The 16642-nt window shown below is 38.0% G+C and overlaps 3 protein-coding genes across 5 annotated transcripts; 1 reads left to right on the plus strand and 2 right to left on the minus strand.

Annotated features, from left to right (window-relative positions):
- Positions 1 to 3707: 3707 nt before the first annotated feature.
- Positions 3708 to 4811, plus strand: LOC113779562. The gene has a single exon (XM_027325171.1). It carries the CDS (start codon positions 3793 to 3795, stop codon positions 4573 to 4575), a length of 783 nt encoding a protein of 260 aa, XP_027180972.1. The 5' UTR covers positions 3708 to 3792; the 3' UTR covers positions 4576 to 4811.
- Positions 4812 to 5216: 405 nt separating this feature from the next.
- On the minus strand, positions 5217 to 9824 carry LOC113779586 (probable polygalacturonase). Of its 3 annotated transcripts, none has more exons than XM_027325215.1 (6): positions 9662 to 9824; positions 8873 to 9475; positions 7525 to 7645; positions 7145 to 7319; positions 6510 to 6580; positions 5217 to 5988 (listed from the first exon to the last, which is right to left on the minus strand). In XM_027325215.1, the coding sequence occupies exons 2-6, from the start codon at positions 9206 to 9208 to the stop codon at positions 5348 to 5350; spliced, it is 1344 nt and encodes a 447-aa protein (XP_027181016.1). In that variant the 5' UTR covers positions 9209 to 9475; positions 9662 to 9824; the 3' UTR covers positions 5217 to 5347. The 3 variants fall into 3 exon arrangements, with proteins under 3 accessions (XP_027181016.1, XP_027181018.1, XP_027181019.1); XM_027325217.1 differs by having other exon boundaries at positions 8873 to 9549; XM_027325218.1 differs by lacking the exon at positions 9662 to 9824 and adding an exon at positions 9592 to 9646.
- A 3467-nt stretch (positions 9825 to 13291) lies between these two features.
- LOC113779629 (abscisic acid receptor PYL8-like) lies at positions 13292 to 16025 on the minus strand. The gene is made up of 3 exons (XM_027325279.1): positions 15707 to 16025; positions 14933 to 15148; positions 13292 to 13973 (listed from the first exon to the last, which is right to left on the minus strand). The coding sequence occupies exons 1-3, from the start codon at positions 15839 to 15841 to the stop codon at positions 13755 to 13757; spliced, it is 570 nt and encodes a 189-aa protein (XP_027181080.1). The 5' UTR covers positions 15842 to 16025; the 3' UTR covers positions 13292 to 13754.
- Between the last annotated feature and the right edge of the window lie 617 nt (positions 16026 to 16642).

The following is a 16642-nucleotide window of genomic DNA, read 5'->3' on the forward strand; positions in this document are numbered from 1 at the left end:
CGAGGAAAGCGCGAGGCTCTTTTAGTACTTGTATCTGCAGATATATGCACATATATATACTACGCAAAGTAATTACAACCCTGTTCTTTAAACAAACATGGTGGACCTGTTCAAACTTGGCTGCCTCAGTGATTAATCCAATGGATCGCTGAGGCGGTATTCATCCGTCTCCGTGAACAGGCTACAAAGGACAAAATGCAATGAGCGGTTCTTAGAGAAATCCTGCAGAAGATGTACAGGCTCATCTGGTCTGGTTAATCAAAACCTCGACTTTAAGAAAGAAAATGACAAATATCTCTTCAGAAGAGAAAAATACTGTTAAATCACAGCTTCCGAATGATCTGAGCATTAACATGATGTAGCCAAAACTTAGCGGCCTTTAAATTCAATCAACGTATATGCTCCCAGATTGAATTTGGTAGCAAGAACTCAGAGATCGCGTAATGATCTGCTTTTGAAAGCATGTACAGACTTTTGAATGAGGTTATGGATGCAGGCAACAAATGAACAGAGCTTCAAAGTTTCTTCAAATGTACTTTTCTTACAATCAGATTAGTATGTTAAGCGAGTTTGAGCTTGAAATTTATAGTTTTATGAACACAGGATTCTTGTTTCCCAAGGATTTATAAGTAAAGAAATTCTACTTAACCTTCAAATGCAGGTGAGATTTGGGGCCAAACTAAAAGAGATATATACCGAATTAAATCTTATAAACACACACACAGACACGCACTGAACTAAAGAGGTAACCTTGCATTTATAGTAAAATAAAAAGAAATCAGGCAAATTGTGTAATTTCATCTAAATGGACTTCTTCTTTTTTTTTTTTGAGGGTATCTAGATCGACATTACTTTCATTGTTATTCATTAGTATAAATTTTTGTTAAAGTCCCATTGCTATTGCTAATGTACCAATCAAAGAGAGACAAGAAATTAAAAACTACAAGCTGAAAATTGCTCAGATTCTTGATTGCGGGATCTAGAGGTCAGAAACGAAGGCAGTTAGCGGAGGGGGGTGGGGGGCCGGCCGGGAGAGGTTGGCCGACTGGCCGTACCGTCTGAGCGGTGATAACAAGGTCATTAAAGCACACGTGTATCCACTGACAGCTTCCTCAGTCACATGGTGCCGTGGTCCTCCCATGTGTCGATTGACGATTGATTAATTTCTCTCCTTTTCTTTTTCCCACAAAATGAAAAATGGTCAGTCAGTCAAGTCCATCATCAGAGTTCTGACCCACACGTAGGTGAGGTACTCAACATTCACCAATGGACACGGACAAGGGGCAGGTGCAACCGTTTGTGATGGTTTGTACATTTTTCAACAGCGTGTAATATTTTTTGCACGTCGCGTAACTTTTTTTTATACACAGAGTAACTTCAAAACAAATTTTTGTGGGCTCCACACATGACGTGAAAATCGAGTTACATGCTGTAATTTGAGCCTCACAAATTTTTGAGGCCACATCGTGGCCGTGAACCTTCAGGAACGATGGACACATATGCTGCATCTGTTAAAAATTGACCTTTTTTTTTGTCAGCAACGATATATTTGTATAACCTATCCTATCCTAATCTAGGGGGAGGAGAGCTAAAGGAGACTGTGGTAGGGGGCTAGTGGATATACAGATCCAACTAGATCAAGAGAATGTTATGACACAACCCTTAGATTTTTTTCGCTGCAGGTGAGGGTTCGGTCCAAGAAGGGACTTAAGCCCCTCCCTGGTGGCCATTGGCCCAGTGGTTTGTTAAAAATTGACTATGTCATGCACTTTTTCATGTTTTCCTTGAGCTTGGTGGCTCAGTGGCCACCAAGTGGGACTTAAGTCCTTCCTTGAGTTGTAGGCAACGGTTCAATTCTCACCTGTAGTAAAAAAAATTCAATGGTGGTACCAGAGCACCCCTTTGATTTAGTAAGGTCTGTATACCTGCTAATCCCCAATACAAGCCTCTTTAGGTTCCCCCTCTCCTCTAATGTAGGATAGAATAGATTATACAATAGTTATCGTCTTGATAAAAAAAAATAGAAAACGATAGGACGAACGAGATTAACCCAAAAATAGGATTCATCGAAGTCTTCACTTGATATAATCATTGAATTTGGTCCGATGGTTAAGAAGAGCCTTTTAGAGCTCTCATCTATACTTGTCTAATTTAGCGATTCATCCTCCATACAGGTTCAATTTAACTTCCACTCTGCATAGGATAGTGTAAATTATTTTTGTTAGATAAAAAAATTGTCTTATCTAGCCTGGCGACTCACCCATTATATAGGTCCAATTGAGTTTGCTCTCCCTATAAGATAAGAATAATGTAGGAACTCATATAAGGATAAGAAAAAGGATAAGGTAAGAACTCATATAATATAAATAGGATTAGTCTAGTGACTAAAACAGAAACTTCCGGATCTAAAGGTCCATTGACTCCTGCACCCATTCTTTTAGTGTAGAATATGAATTATCGTATTGATATAAGAGAGAGAGAGAGAAGCAAAAGTCAGATGTCTATGGCCTAGGACCAGGAATTCTGTATGCCTAGGCCCAGCTGGGCATAAGAGTGTTAAACAGCAAGTCCTATACAGTCACTTCCTCCTATTCTTTCCTTATGGCTATTGTAAGCTACATAAGCAAAGAAGATGAAAGAGTGGATTAGCTTATTTTTCCTCGGTTACTATCCATGCAAGAGTCGGGATTAATATAAAAGCCTTCGGGCCATTCCGCAGGACTTTGACTATTCCATTTGGGCTTTGGCCCACACTGAAGCGCAATATTCACCATTGCATCCCAGTGAAAAGTACTAAAAACTTGGAAACATCTTCCACATTTCCTTTCCTTCCTTCCCTTCATTTCCTTTCGCTTCGCTACGCTTGACATGAAGTCATCAACCTTCTTCTTTTGCGCAAAAAAGAAGGAAAAAAAATACAGTGGGTGCAACTGGATACAGTTTTTTTTATAAATAAATAATATTTATTTATATTATAAATTCATTTTTAAATTATCCTTTTTATATTTTTTATTACTTTATTTTATCTCACATACAATTTACCACAAAAAAATGTTACAATAATTAATTTAGATAACATTTTAAATACACTCACCAACTTCCTAGTTAAAGACCTATTTATATTCAACTATTACTCAGCTGGTCCATCCTACACAGTCTCGCGTTTTGTCTTCCCCTCTCAGACAATTGTACGAGTGGTGAGGTTTCCGAGTGTCTTGGGAGTTAGTACACCTTTAGTAGCAGAGGCCTCCCTGGTCTTATCACAAGAATCCCACATCGATTAAAGGGGGTTGAGGGTTAGGTTATTAGTTCCCTGGGTGGCTTCAAGAGTTGCTGGCTTTTGAGGTTTACCTGAAATTTAGGGTTAATAATTTAATTCTAATTTTTTCGTTGAAAGACAATTGGCTGAGTGAAAGGGGGAGCCAATCGAAATGTTTGTTTTGTTGTATTCAAAGTCAATTATCTCAACTAAGATAACCAGACACTTGCGCAATCTAAGGAGGCATGTAATTGGTAAAATTATTGAAGTAGTGGACAAAAAGTCAAAAAATTGTATGAGCGATTTTTCAAAAAAAAAAAGAATTGAGCTCACATCGTAATGGAAAACCAGACACATAGCCGAACTCAACTATCACGATTATAACACGTGTACGGTAAACCCCGTTGCCCGTTGCCCGTTGCCCAGTTTCCACTCTCCAAACTCCAAAATCACTCCAAACCGTCAAACATCCACTAATTGCCCAAACTGCCCAGTATCCCCCCTAGCCCCTAAGCATCCTATATCTACCTTTCATGCTCGATTTTCCGACGAGCCTTACCGTTCAAACTATGGCCCGATACTCCGCCACCGTCGCCTTTACTTTCACACTTGTTCTTCTCTTTCTAGTCACAGTTTCCCATGCCCGAGTACCATCAGATATCCCAGAGGGTGATGTCATCGACCCTGAACTTACACGCTCCCACGCTGGCTCGGACGCCAGCTCCGTCCTTCATCTCCCCAGCGACAGAGTCAACGATGATGTATCTCGCTCTAATCAGCCCGCCGTTGACATCCCTGAATCTGTATCCATCTCCGTCGGATCTATTCCGTTAAGGGTCTCTACTTTCCGTCCGATCAACCGTCACTTCCCCATCAGTTCAAGTTTTCGGTTCCGCAACTGCCGACATCACCACCACCACCACCATGACCACCCCTTTTTCAAGCCCATCGGACAACAACAACAACAGCACGTGAAAGTCCCATATGGAAATGATATGATATTGTCCACTGGCGAAAGTAATGAGTTGGATCCGTTTATATTCCATCACGGCCGCATGCGGCGGATCCCGGCGAAATTGGTCAAGTTCCATCACCACCACCATGATGACCATCACGAGGAGGATGATGATGGGTTTTCTAAGTTTATTTCAAAGCATAGCCATAGGTTTGGTGAGGAGAAGTTTAAGAAGCACTTGCGCCATCATGAGGAGGAAGAGGACGAGGATAATCATGAAGAAATGAAGGAGCGGGTGGGAAAGAGAGAGGAAGAGGGTAGTTTTATGAAACGTATTCGCAAGTTCTTGGATCGCTTCTAAGATCTAGTGTTAAAAGTTTTTTTGTAGATGTCTGTCTGATGAGTTTACATGCTTGCATGCATGTATGGCGCTGCTGATCGTAGTGATTTTGTTGTTTGTTTTGTCATATTTGTAAATAAGTTGCATCCGTCTGAGATGTAAGGAAGGCACGAAGCATATGTATTACTGCAACATATGTTGTAATCACACTTTATCAATCTGATAGGATGGGTCCGTTTTGCTCAGATTTTCAGTCATTAGTTCCTTCAAATCGTGATCTTGTTGAAGATATCTATCCAGTTCCTGCCATCAGCCCGCGTTTGTATTGTGATATGAGTTATGGCCTGCCCCTGCTTTCATGTCAAAAGATGCAATTTTTGTTTGGTTTCCGCTCACGACCTGCTCTCTTCATGTTAAACAAAAAAAAAAAAAAAATTCGAAGGATCATGTTAAACAAATTTACTACTTCATTTCATATTTGCTGCTTGACTTGTAATAATAAGTCCTATCTATAATATGATAAGTGAGTTTCCGATTAGAGGCGGACTATCTAGAGAGAAGAATGGAAGTCTACTTGAGGACCCAAAAAAGGCATAGGATAATTGATTTTGTTCACCCAAATATTACAAGAGTTGCATGAAGAAAAGGTATCAAGGAAAGGATGCAACAGAAATGGTTTAATGTTCATTAGAAAGTTTTAGGCAGTCGATGATGTTTAACCTTTATATGCAGGTGTACAACAAATCATAAGAATACTATATTTAGTTGAAAAATGAAAAACGTTACATTGTTCTTAGAACGAATTAGAGCAAGAACCAGCCTGATAGGTGCTGGTCAGCTCTGAACATGGCCAGGGGCTAACTTGAACAGCAGCCCCACTTACATCAGAGCATTTCCATGGAGGATTTCTTGGTCCTACGTTCCCCTGAAGGTTGATGTTGGAGAGGCAGATCCCCGTGAACGGGGAGTTCTTCAGACCTTGTATTTGCCCAGCCTGCAGAACCCCCTCACCCCAGACGTCCTTTATCGTGACATCCTTAACAACTGGTAGAGCATTTGGGTTGTAATTGTTGTCAGGATGGTCTCCTACATCCCCTGCAATTTTTATCCCTTTCCTGGCATTTTGCATATAGACATTTGAGACTGTGATGTTCCTTATGACGCCACCCCGGCCAATGTTTGTCTTCAAATGGATGCCAACTCCCATGTTGTACAGGTTTATGTGCTCAGCTAACACATCCTCTATGCCTCCAGAGGTTTCACTTCCAATTGCAATTCCAGCAAATGGGGATGATCCAGTTACCCGCCTAATTGTGATGCCATGGCTGGGGCGACCATAAGCAATACCATATTCGTCCCAACCACTCTTCACAGCCACAAGGTCATCTCCAGTGGAAATGTACGAGTCCTCAATGCAAACATGGGTGCTTGAATCTGTTTTAAGTACATCAAGATTATGAAACATGTTAAAATTATTGTAGAGGCAATTCAAATGTAAGAATTAGAAGTTTTAGCATGCTTTGTCATATTAAAAATTTTCAAGGATGGAATTCACAGTTATATGTGAGGCAAGTCGACATTTTGCACTCTTTCACTATTGTAATTGAGATCCTATTAAGGTATTGCGTCAGCAAAAGATCTTTGCTGCTGTTTGTTTCTTTAGGTTTTCACACTACAATAACAGTTGTGAATGTAAGATCAAGCATATTGGGAATAGTCTCCTAGATACATACTTTAGAAATCAAAGGCTGGAACTTATGCTGTTAAAAAGATGCCATCTAACAGCAGGATAGATAAGAATTTCAGCAATGATCCTGATGTTCAATATTTTGGTGCAGACTAGCACATAATGAAAACAATGTAATCTTATAAGTGTATTAGTGGAACTTTTAATCAACATCATCACCAATAAAGGGAGCATTATATAACAACTGTTGCTGAAATGGATTCTGTACCTGGATCAATTCCATCAGTATTTGGAGAATCAGCTGGAGCCAATATCGTGACATAGTTAATAACAACATTGCTGCAGACAGATGAAACAGAATCCTATCAGATGCACATTTTGTTATTACTGTCCAGGACATCATTTAATAACATTTGCACTATTTTCATGTTGCAAACTCTTTGCTGAAATGATGATTAGGCTTATTTCTCCTTATGCCTCAAAGAGTTGAAATAATGGAGTTGATCGCGAAAGAGAAATAATCTCATTTAATTGTCAAAGCGAGACCCTCTACTTATTTAATTATCAAAGCGAGACCTTCTACTGCAAGCAAACCACCAAATTTGGAAAGCTTAAGAGTTGCACAGTTAAGTATCAGATTCCATTTTCAGCATATTTAAGGTGCTTATGGACAGAAACAACCCATAAATAGCAAACAAAGAGAAAGAATTTACCTTTAGGCAGTTATTCTAGAGACCTTTATTCAAAAGATCTAAACTCTTTTGACTTGTAAAAGAAACTTATTTTGTGCGCAAGGTCAAGCTTAAAAATATGATTGAAACTCCTCTTAGTTTGATTTGATGCCATAAAGATGATAAGAAGTGGCTACTCTAATGGATGCATGGTTAAGCAAAGATATATTACCTGCAATACACGGGATGGATGTTCCAAAATGGTGAGTTCTTGAAGATGGCGTTCGATACAATTATGCCTCTGGAGTTCATAAACTCAATAAGATTTGGCCTAGTAAATTGGAGGGCCCTACGCCTCCACATGTTCCACCATATTTCACCTTGCCCATCAATGGTCCCATTCTCACCTAAAAGGAAAGCAGTTCATTGTACCAACAACACTGAGAAATAAAGGTAGGAAAAATACAATTTGTTATACCAACGCCAATAAAATGACACTGTAATCTTTGTCATCAAACATTAATATGTGAATATTAATAGACACATGTCCACCTAGGAGTAATTACAAATAATATATCTTCACCAAGAGAGACGGTTTACAAAGTAACAAACCAGTGATTATCACGTCATGGAGTCCATCCCCATGGATAAAGCTCATGTACCTTCCTCCAGGTAGTTCTCTTCCTCTTCCATAAGAAGGCAAGGGAGCAATTAAAGGCCAATATCTTGTATCCTGAAGTATCAATTAAAGCAAATGTGTATATTAATGTAAACGGATTACTGTTTAAAATAGGAACAATCTATCCATAGATTCTTTCTACTAGCAATCGGATCTGAACTATTAATAACAGCTTAGCATTTCGCTACAACCTTCACTGTATATCATGATATGGACGACATAGGCATTAGCGAAAATGTTAGCAAACTTGAGGGAGAATAGGAACCACCAATTATTATTAAAATTATAATACTGGAGATGATATCCCTTTCCCCTGAGGTGCCAATACTATTAACTTCAACTTTCAGTTAAAAACTAATATATCTTGTCAATGAAAGCCTCTATTCGAATCACCAGACTAACTGAATGGGTATGATGATAAGTAAAACTGGTGGATTTTATTGGAACCAGCCATCAGTAAGGAAATAGCAGAATCACTAAATAAAGGGCCTGGGTCTACGGGCTACGGCTGGTTGCTTTACAGTCTCACCAGCAACAATATTATGTACTGTATATAGTCATCATCTTCCATGTTAACGAACATTGAAGTAGCATCATGCCATATCTCCAACAGCAAGGACATATCAATATAGTATTTACATCCCATCTTGAAAAAAAAAAAAAAAAAAAAAAAAACTTTGGCTTATAGGTGTCAGATTGGCTTGGTTGTCCACATCTTAATAACCATGCACATGGGAACAATTGTCCACATCCATATCATCCTAGGCCCACAAGTAATCCTTAACGTGTACCCTTAGTCTTTTAATAGTACCATTTTGATAACAAAATAAAGGGTTCCTTCTTTTCATGCATGTCCTACTAATTTATTTAAGCTAATGACGCGCATAATGCGACTCATGTTTGGCCCCTCTAATTTTCTGACCTAAAATAATAATCCGCTCCGTGCTCCTCACCCTTTTCCCTCCCTACATAAAATAAAAGTTCAGGGCTTCAAATTGGATCATGGTCAAACCTAATTTAATCTGAAGTCTAAAACCAGACCATCATTCCTTCCTTAATCGCATGAAATCGAAATTGATCCGTCCGCATTATATGGACCTACCAGAATAATGAGCCCATAAGCATATGCATGTCACATTTCACAAATTCTTTCAAATTTTCATGACAAAAGAAGTACCACACTACTACTATGGTAGTGAAGCTTAATCATTGCAGTAAAAGTTCACCATCATATTCAAAACTATATCTAACTATATAGCAACCAAAAAACAGTTGGATTACCGTGGTAGCTTTGATAACAGCACCTCGAGCCAAGTAAAGAGTCATGTGGCTAGTAAGATTAAAGCTCTCAGTTAAGTACACCCCAGGAGGTATGTAAAGAAGCGTGCCACCCCTCCTCCTCAAGTGCTCAATTCGATAAATTGCCTCCCTAAATGCCTTGGTGTTCAATGTCCTTCCATCTCCAACTCCTCCAAAATCCGTGATCGATATCTTATCATTCCGGTACCTCATCGGGACAATGCCGGAGCACGTCACCCACTCAGCAGCTGCCTTGCACTGGTTTAGCAGCAGGGCAGCCGCCAAGAAGGCGAAAACTATCGATGAAATTGGACGCATACTAGAACCCAGACGGGTTTTTCTCCTTTTTCGAACTAAAAATGACGGAAATATGTGAAATTGGGGAGTTTCTTTCGAGATTTTCCACCAGTGTTCGTGGTTGAATGGAGGAAAACGAGGAGGAAAAGTACAAAAGAGTCTTTATTGACTAGGAAGGAACGAGAAATAGAATAATTTCTGCGGTTGACAAGCCGGTGAATTTCTGCTGTGAAGTCCAAGCAAGTAAGTCCAAGAAAGGCTAGAACTTGATAAAGGCCTCAAATTTATCTGCATAAACATAGGCAAGATCCATAGGCATTCCAAACAGAAAGCTCCAAAAGAACAAATCACGACCGAGAAAGCTGAAAATGGATGCTGGGAAATTTGTCAATAAAGAATCTTACCCAGGAAAGATTAAGCTGAACCTTACGGAAATGAACAAAAATGAACCTTTAAAGGGGAACAAAAGAGCACCTGAAGAAATCATCCGAAGCCGATGAAGGCAGTGGCTCTGAAGAAGCAAAACCAAAGCTTCTACTTGTCTAGAAGTAATTCGTCTTTTGAGGGGAGCGCAAATTCCGACTGATAATATATGGTGCTAATGCGAATCGCCAGCTAAGGAGGGACACGGATGTATGGCCATTTTGATTAGTATTTTGTATTTTGCTATATATTCTTTTCATTTTTCAAGGCTGCCGTCCGTAATAAATAACTAACGGATAGTTGACGGTCGGATTTGAGGAGATCCATCGAGTTATGATGGCTTAAAACTGATTAATTAGCGAATGCGTTTGGATTGTTGAATTATTTCATATCAAATTTCGATTGAATCATAAACACATTTCTCAATATATCTTTTTATATTTTGAACTATCTTTTTATTTCACATATATAATATATCACATCACAAAAAATATTACAATAATTATTCCAAACACACACTCAGGGTTATATTTGCCTTTTGCTATTGATTGTAACCGCCTCTTCCGAGTAACCTTTCAATTTCATTACCCTTTATTCCGCTTCATTGACCAAATTCTACGACATTAAAGCATAAAACTTGTCAAAAGTTGCATTTCAAAGACGAGAATTGATATGTATAATGGCTTTACTGTCCCATTCATAGAATGGTAATGTTTGTTTAAGACATTTCTAGGTTGAGATGTTCTGTTATTGTTGAGATGACGCAGTTTATTTCTCTAAAATCTTTAAAAGAATATTTTTCAATAAAATTTTATGAATTATTTTTAACGGATGATGCTAGTTGAACACTCGTCAGTCAATCGTCCCTCAACATACCTATATCAAGCATAACTTCTAGTGCATACGTTCACATTTATTTCATGACATCTTTTCAAAATTATTTTGTTTATGTAAAAAAAAAAAGTTTAGCACTTGAAAATGTCTCTTAAGAAGTGCCCAAATACCAAACTCAAAAACTAATTGCCTTGCATTAGTCTTATTACTTGTGACCGAAAGTTCGAAGGGAAAGAAAGTAAAATGAAATTCACTTCTAAAATGCTTACAAAATTTAGAAATTCTGTGCATATAAAACACTAAGAAAATAAACAGCAAGTATTAAGCAACCCAAGATCTCGTTAATTTCAATTTGTGGTTGTTGTATTAGCAATTTGGCATATTTAAAAGTGTTGGAAGAGGAATTCAAGGCGGAACCTGGATTGGATTTTGCGATAGCATTCGTCTTTACAGACCATTATCATTTGTTTATAATACCATTAGGAGTAGACAGTCCCTTGCTTTTAGGTACATCAACAGATTTCCCGGTCACGGGCTCACGGCGGTTTTGTTTTTCTTGTTCCCTGCTATTAAGAATTTTTCAGAGTGAGCTTAAACAGCATAACTCCTCGTTAAAAAAAAAAAAAAAAAAAAACAGCATAACTCGTAACTCACAACTAAGATCGCAATACAAAACAGGAAGTTAATGGCTCCATGCTGGATCGGGTACTGACGTGGCAGTAGTAAATTGAGAAGCATATTTTAGTTTGGCCAAGGGGGCTGATCTGTTGATGAGCAGAAATGTCATGTAGGCAGGCACGTATTTCTGGAATTAGGCCACCATTACTTGATAGATCATTCTCGGGGATGCCCTGATACTGCAAGTTGCAAGCAAGAGCTTTCCGTTTACACCCCAAACCCAATTCCGTCTCTCTTTTCTTGTCCCTTTTGGGCCTTTGGTTGGTCCTTGGCATTGTGCTAATTTTTTTTTTTTTTTTTCCCAAACGATAACAGATCCTTGGCATTGTGCTAATTGCTAGATTTGTTATCGAGTCAAGTAGGGTGCGTTTGATATAATCAAAATTTGAAAATTGAAATCTAAAATTGAAATTTATTAAATTATTAAGTACTAAATTTGTTACATTTAAATATATATATCACATTAAACGATAAATAAATAAATCATCACTCATTTTTTAGCACAAATTTTGTTTAGAACATTCAATGCCACTTAATTAATTTAGATGTTCAAATTTATCTTGATTATCAAATATGTCTGAACATATTAAAATTTAAACCCATTAAATTTAAACACTGAATTAAATTATCAAACAGAATAAGTCTCAAAAAAGGTAGTTGGATTTTTATTTTTTTTTTTAAAAAAAGGTTCTCAGTAAAAGGTAAACAACATGAAATGTTGAGCACCCTTTGATGTTGGCGAAATTTTTGTAATGATGTTGACAAACTTTTTAAAGGAATTAACCACAACTTGGGCCACGAACCTTAATTATGGGGAAAGTTTTTTTTTTTTTTGATAATTAATTATGGGGAAAGTTGAAACACTACTTCAAGTTTTGTACGTTACAGGGACCCGGTACTAGCAGAATCATAGAATCAGCCATGCATACACCACAGCTAGACCCCACGACCACTAAATCATCAATATGACTCTAGAGGAAACTCTGGCCTTGTTTTGAAAGGAATTTTTTATCAAAAAAAAAAAAATCTACCCGTTTTTGTGACCACATTTCCGAATCATCTTTTTACCTCATTCATCAAATCGCTATACCTTTTTAAAAAAAAACTCCAAAAAATTATACAATCTAAACACAACTTTAAAAAAGCTGACAGACAATGGTGGAACCTAGAATAGTACTCGCAAGTTGCATTCCTCAAGAACCACCCTTAACAAGTCCTCTTAATTGCTCTGGTTGCAAGGCAATTTTCCAGCTGAAATTTTGTGAAAAAGTGGTCCTCTTGGGCTCAAGGCACCCCCTCCCGTTTGTTCATTTGGTCCATCATTTCTTGTGTGTGGATGAGAGAGGTGGGCGAGGAGCTAGCAACACATAAATATTTTGTCGGCCCTCAAGGCCCCTGATCTAAATGCAGACCCTATTGCCTTGTGGAGGTATTGGGTAGGGATTAAGTACCCACTCATCACTCAAGTCACCACTCACCACTAGCCACTAGGCCATGGCCAGCTCACCCAAATGCTCAACCATGCGCTGATTCTCCAACCAGACCTTTTCCAGATTCAGCATGCAACGTTTTTGTCCTTCTTGCGCTCTCTTTACCAATAACTGACCACATTTTTACTTTTTTTTTCTAATCGTTTGGCCGGTTGAACAGGCTTCACAGCTTTACATAAAGCTACAGATAAGTAATGGGAACATGAAGAATAAAGCTAATAGCACAACACTTCTCATAGGTCACGAATCAGAGAAAGTTCATTGAATCTCTGCTTTCAGTTTCCCAAGCTACATGGATACCATATTCTCCATAAGAATCTGCCCATGCTCTATCTTCTCCATGACACCACTTCTATTGCAAAGACACCTTTAATATTTTATACTGATTCATTACCAGCAAGGTCCAGTCCACAACAAAGAACAGTATCTATATACTTTCCTTCCTAAATTCCACTACCGATGGCAATTCATTGGATATTCATGCAAGGTCACAATAGAAAATTACAGTTAAAATTGCACATTCATCAACTGGCTCATCCATAAAACTAGGAAAGCTACACAAGCAATTCAGGTATGAATCGCTGCAAGAATAGTATAGAACTCAAAACACGAGTTGACAACCCTCTAGTGAAAAGCAGGCAGAATTTAGCATTTAAAAGTCAAGCTTAAATCAATATAATTTTCAGTAAACAAAAAGAGTATCCTATTTTTTTTCTTTAAAAAGAAATGGTACAACGGGATGTATTCTAGGAATGCAACTATTAATCTATCATGGCATATCACCTATCCAGTACAAACATCTTCACAGTATAATATGACAATATGAAGGAAAACCCAGAGAATATGTCCTTAGCCAAGCATTACATGCACCTGGAATTACACAACACTTAAAAGGCAAATATATTTACAAGCCAAACTCGAGAATAACATGCTAGACTTATGGTTTAAAAGTCTGATGGGACGTGAGACGCTAAAGAGCAAGCATACGCCATCAAATGATTAGGTTATGCAGTGGCATATCCTTCAAAGATTGAGGATTGGCAAGATACCGCTCTTTCTAGTCATTGAAATGAAAAATCTTCTACTTCAATGATGATAATTGGATACCTGAAGCTGCAAATCAAGTGTACCTCTATCATGTCTCAATCTCTGTTAAGTGGCTCAACTCTATCCTGCACAGCTAGGCGCTCTGAGACATCAGCAAGTGACTTGAGGTTACACTTTATTAGAGCCTCAACAAAAAAACATGTTTCATCCTTGGTATTTCCCTCTGGCACGTCCACCACAAATGATTCAATAACCAATGTCCCTGGCCTCCCATCAATAACCTCTGGATGAACAGTGACGGTTGACATGTAGTTCTGCAGAATTTTTCACTACCCTTGATATACACATAGTAAAGAAAAAAGCACAAACAAGACAAGTTTGGCCAAAGAAGCCATGAAAAATCAATAGAATCTAAATCCTGTACGTGTAATTTGCAGCTGATGCAGCTAATTGCGTAGAAACTAGTCACCATAAACATGTTCGCTCAAATGCACAAAAACTGTAATCATGGCACAGAGTTGCATATGAATTGGAGCATCTATAACTCTTTTTTTTGTTTATTTTAAGTGTAAGTGGGAGAGCTTGAACCTGGAACCTCTCACTTACACTCAATCCTCCCCAAATCTGCACATGCCAGAGCATTTCAAGTTACGATTCTCACAATGTTCTAAAGCACTGTAGGTGACAAGGACCTCAGTGCGTTCTCTCGAGAATGAATTGTGTATCAGTTATAATACAGTAGGTGACCGGCAACACATAAAAACAGAAAGAAAAAAAAAACTAATACAACTAAAAAGATTTTTAAAAAAATGCATTCATGGACTATTCATGCTGAAGAAAAATAGCTGTTCACAGCAATAAATATTACACCTCAAGTAGTGAATGAAAATCAACAGTCATCTAACAAACGTACAAAATACAGCCGACTGAATACTGAATCTCCTAAATTCCCAGGTCACAATATTTCCCCCCAGTTCACAGGTAATTGTACTGGAAAACATGAAGAGGTTTCAAGATAGAATGAGGAGGACAGTTTTTCAGCATGAGACCACCTTATTACCTAGTAAACTCCTCAAGGCAATACAAAACTCAACCAACAAGTGTTTTACTGGCTCAAGAGAAAACATAGAAAGAAAGATACTTACATTAATATAGTCGATTTAGACTGCCATGGTAAATCCCGATGAAATTGCGTATCATCAGTAGTCAACTTGTATTCTCCTAGTCACATTTTGAATTTGCCAAACAGAGAAGAATCTATAAAGTATAGTACCTTTAGCCTGTGATCTCCACCTACAATCCGCATGCTAAAGATGTGCTCCTCATCATCCAGAAACTCTAATCTTTCAGTGCTAGTGGTAGCTGGAAGTCCAGACTTGACATTAACTTCTCTTACACTCCCGATCTCAAGATCACCCTGCACCACGCACCTGCTCACAAAGGGCTTGTACCTTTGCGGTTGATCAAACCTCCTTACTAGAGACCACACCTGAAATGCCCAATAGCTAGCTCATTTATCCACTCCCCACAGGAAAAAGAATCAGAAAATGCCAAGTTTACCCTGTTAATGCTAACAGTATCGATGTGTAAAACTTCCAAGAAACTAGCTAATCGTTGAAGTTCCTGCTACATACTGCAGGAGCGCACAAGCTCAACTACTTAGTCCTGACCTCTCCCCCTTCCCCAAGTATCATAAAAAAGAAAAAAAGAAAAAAAGGAAAGATGAGTAATTTTTGCAGGGGAAAAGCCTCAAGATTATCGTTGCCTGCATTATCTCTCACGCTTTCGGTATCAGTGAACAGAAAAAGCACTGCTAAGTGCCAGTAAGCATTAATATGCCAAAGCGTCGGACAAACTAAAAATCCAAGGAGACGATGATGAAAATAAAGTAATCCCAGATCAAATTCGCTCAAAAAAATCCCAAATAAAAATCACAAAAAGATTAACTGCCCGTAAATCAGGAAACACAGATCCAAAGCCCAACTGAACAGTTTTATATAAGCATAGACCAAAAAAAAAAAAAGAATCAAGAGCCCCTTTGACTTACAAGGTGAACTGGGGCTTTAATATGTTTAACAAGAGACGACGAGCATTGGTTGGCTTTGACCTCATGCATGTGATGCCTTCTGATGTGCTCATCTTCCATTCCAGTTCCTTTTTCGCCACTCATTATGCTGAACATAATCACTACTAATCAAACAATAAGCAATTCCGTAAGAGATTATTTCCACCGACAGAAGCAGGAACTTGAGTGGATTTTGCGTGTTATCGGATGGGATGAAGAGAAAGGGCAGAGGGAGTGGATGTTTGCGGTAAAGTCAGCCCTGGAAGGGTCCAAAATACACCGCCATTGAAACCTCCCCTGGCTTTAAATAAATAATGGGCCTAAAAAGTGTGAACAGAAGTGCTCTCTCTCTCTCTCTCTCTCATCCACATCTCATTTCCATTTTATGTAATAAATAAAAAGAAAAACTTAATTGCCTACTGCATTAATGGCTGCAATGTCTGCTGTTTCTTGTTATTGGCCAGATGGATTAAACTAAATTTCTCATTGCCTGCCATTGTCCTTTTTCATATAAAAAAATTATTTATAGTGATGGGATATAGGTGACAAGAAACAAATAATTAAAAAATGTGTTAAGGAAATATTTTAAAAAATTTTCCTCTAATCTTTGGAAGTTTTTCAAAAATAATTAAAATATTTTTTAAATTATCATTTTACCTCACACGTATATTATTAGAGTACTTATTTTTAGTACTTTGGCTTTGCCTAGTATAATATACTCGGGGAGTTTGGTAAGAGTTTATTCATAATCATTTGGTTGTGGACAAATCAAATGAAATCGGCTTACGACTTAGTGCTCGTCAAATATTAAACTTGACTAAAACGTTCGGTTAGTATTTGCCTTTGGATAGTGTATTATTTGAAATATTATTTGGAATAATTACTGTAGCATTTTTTGTGATGTGATGTATGTGAGAT

Source organism: Coffea eugenioides, chromosome 8 (assembly GCF_003713205.1).
Source record: "Coffea eugenioides isolate CCC68of chromosome 8, Ceug_1.0, whole genome shotgun sequence".
Taxonomy (NCBI): domain Eukaryota; kingdom Viridiplantae; phylum Streptophyta; class Magnoliopsida; order Gentianales; family Rubiaceae; genus Coffea; species Coffea eugenioides.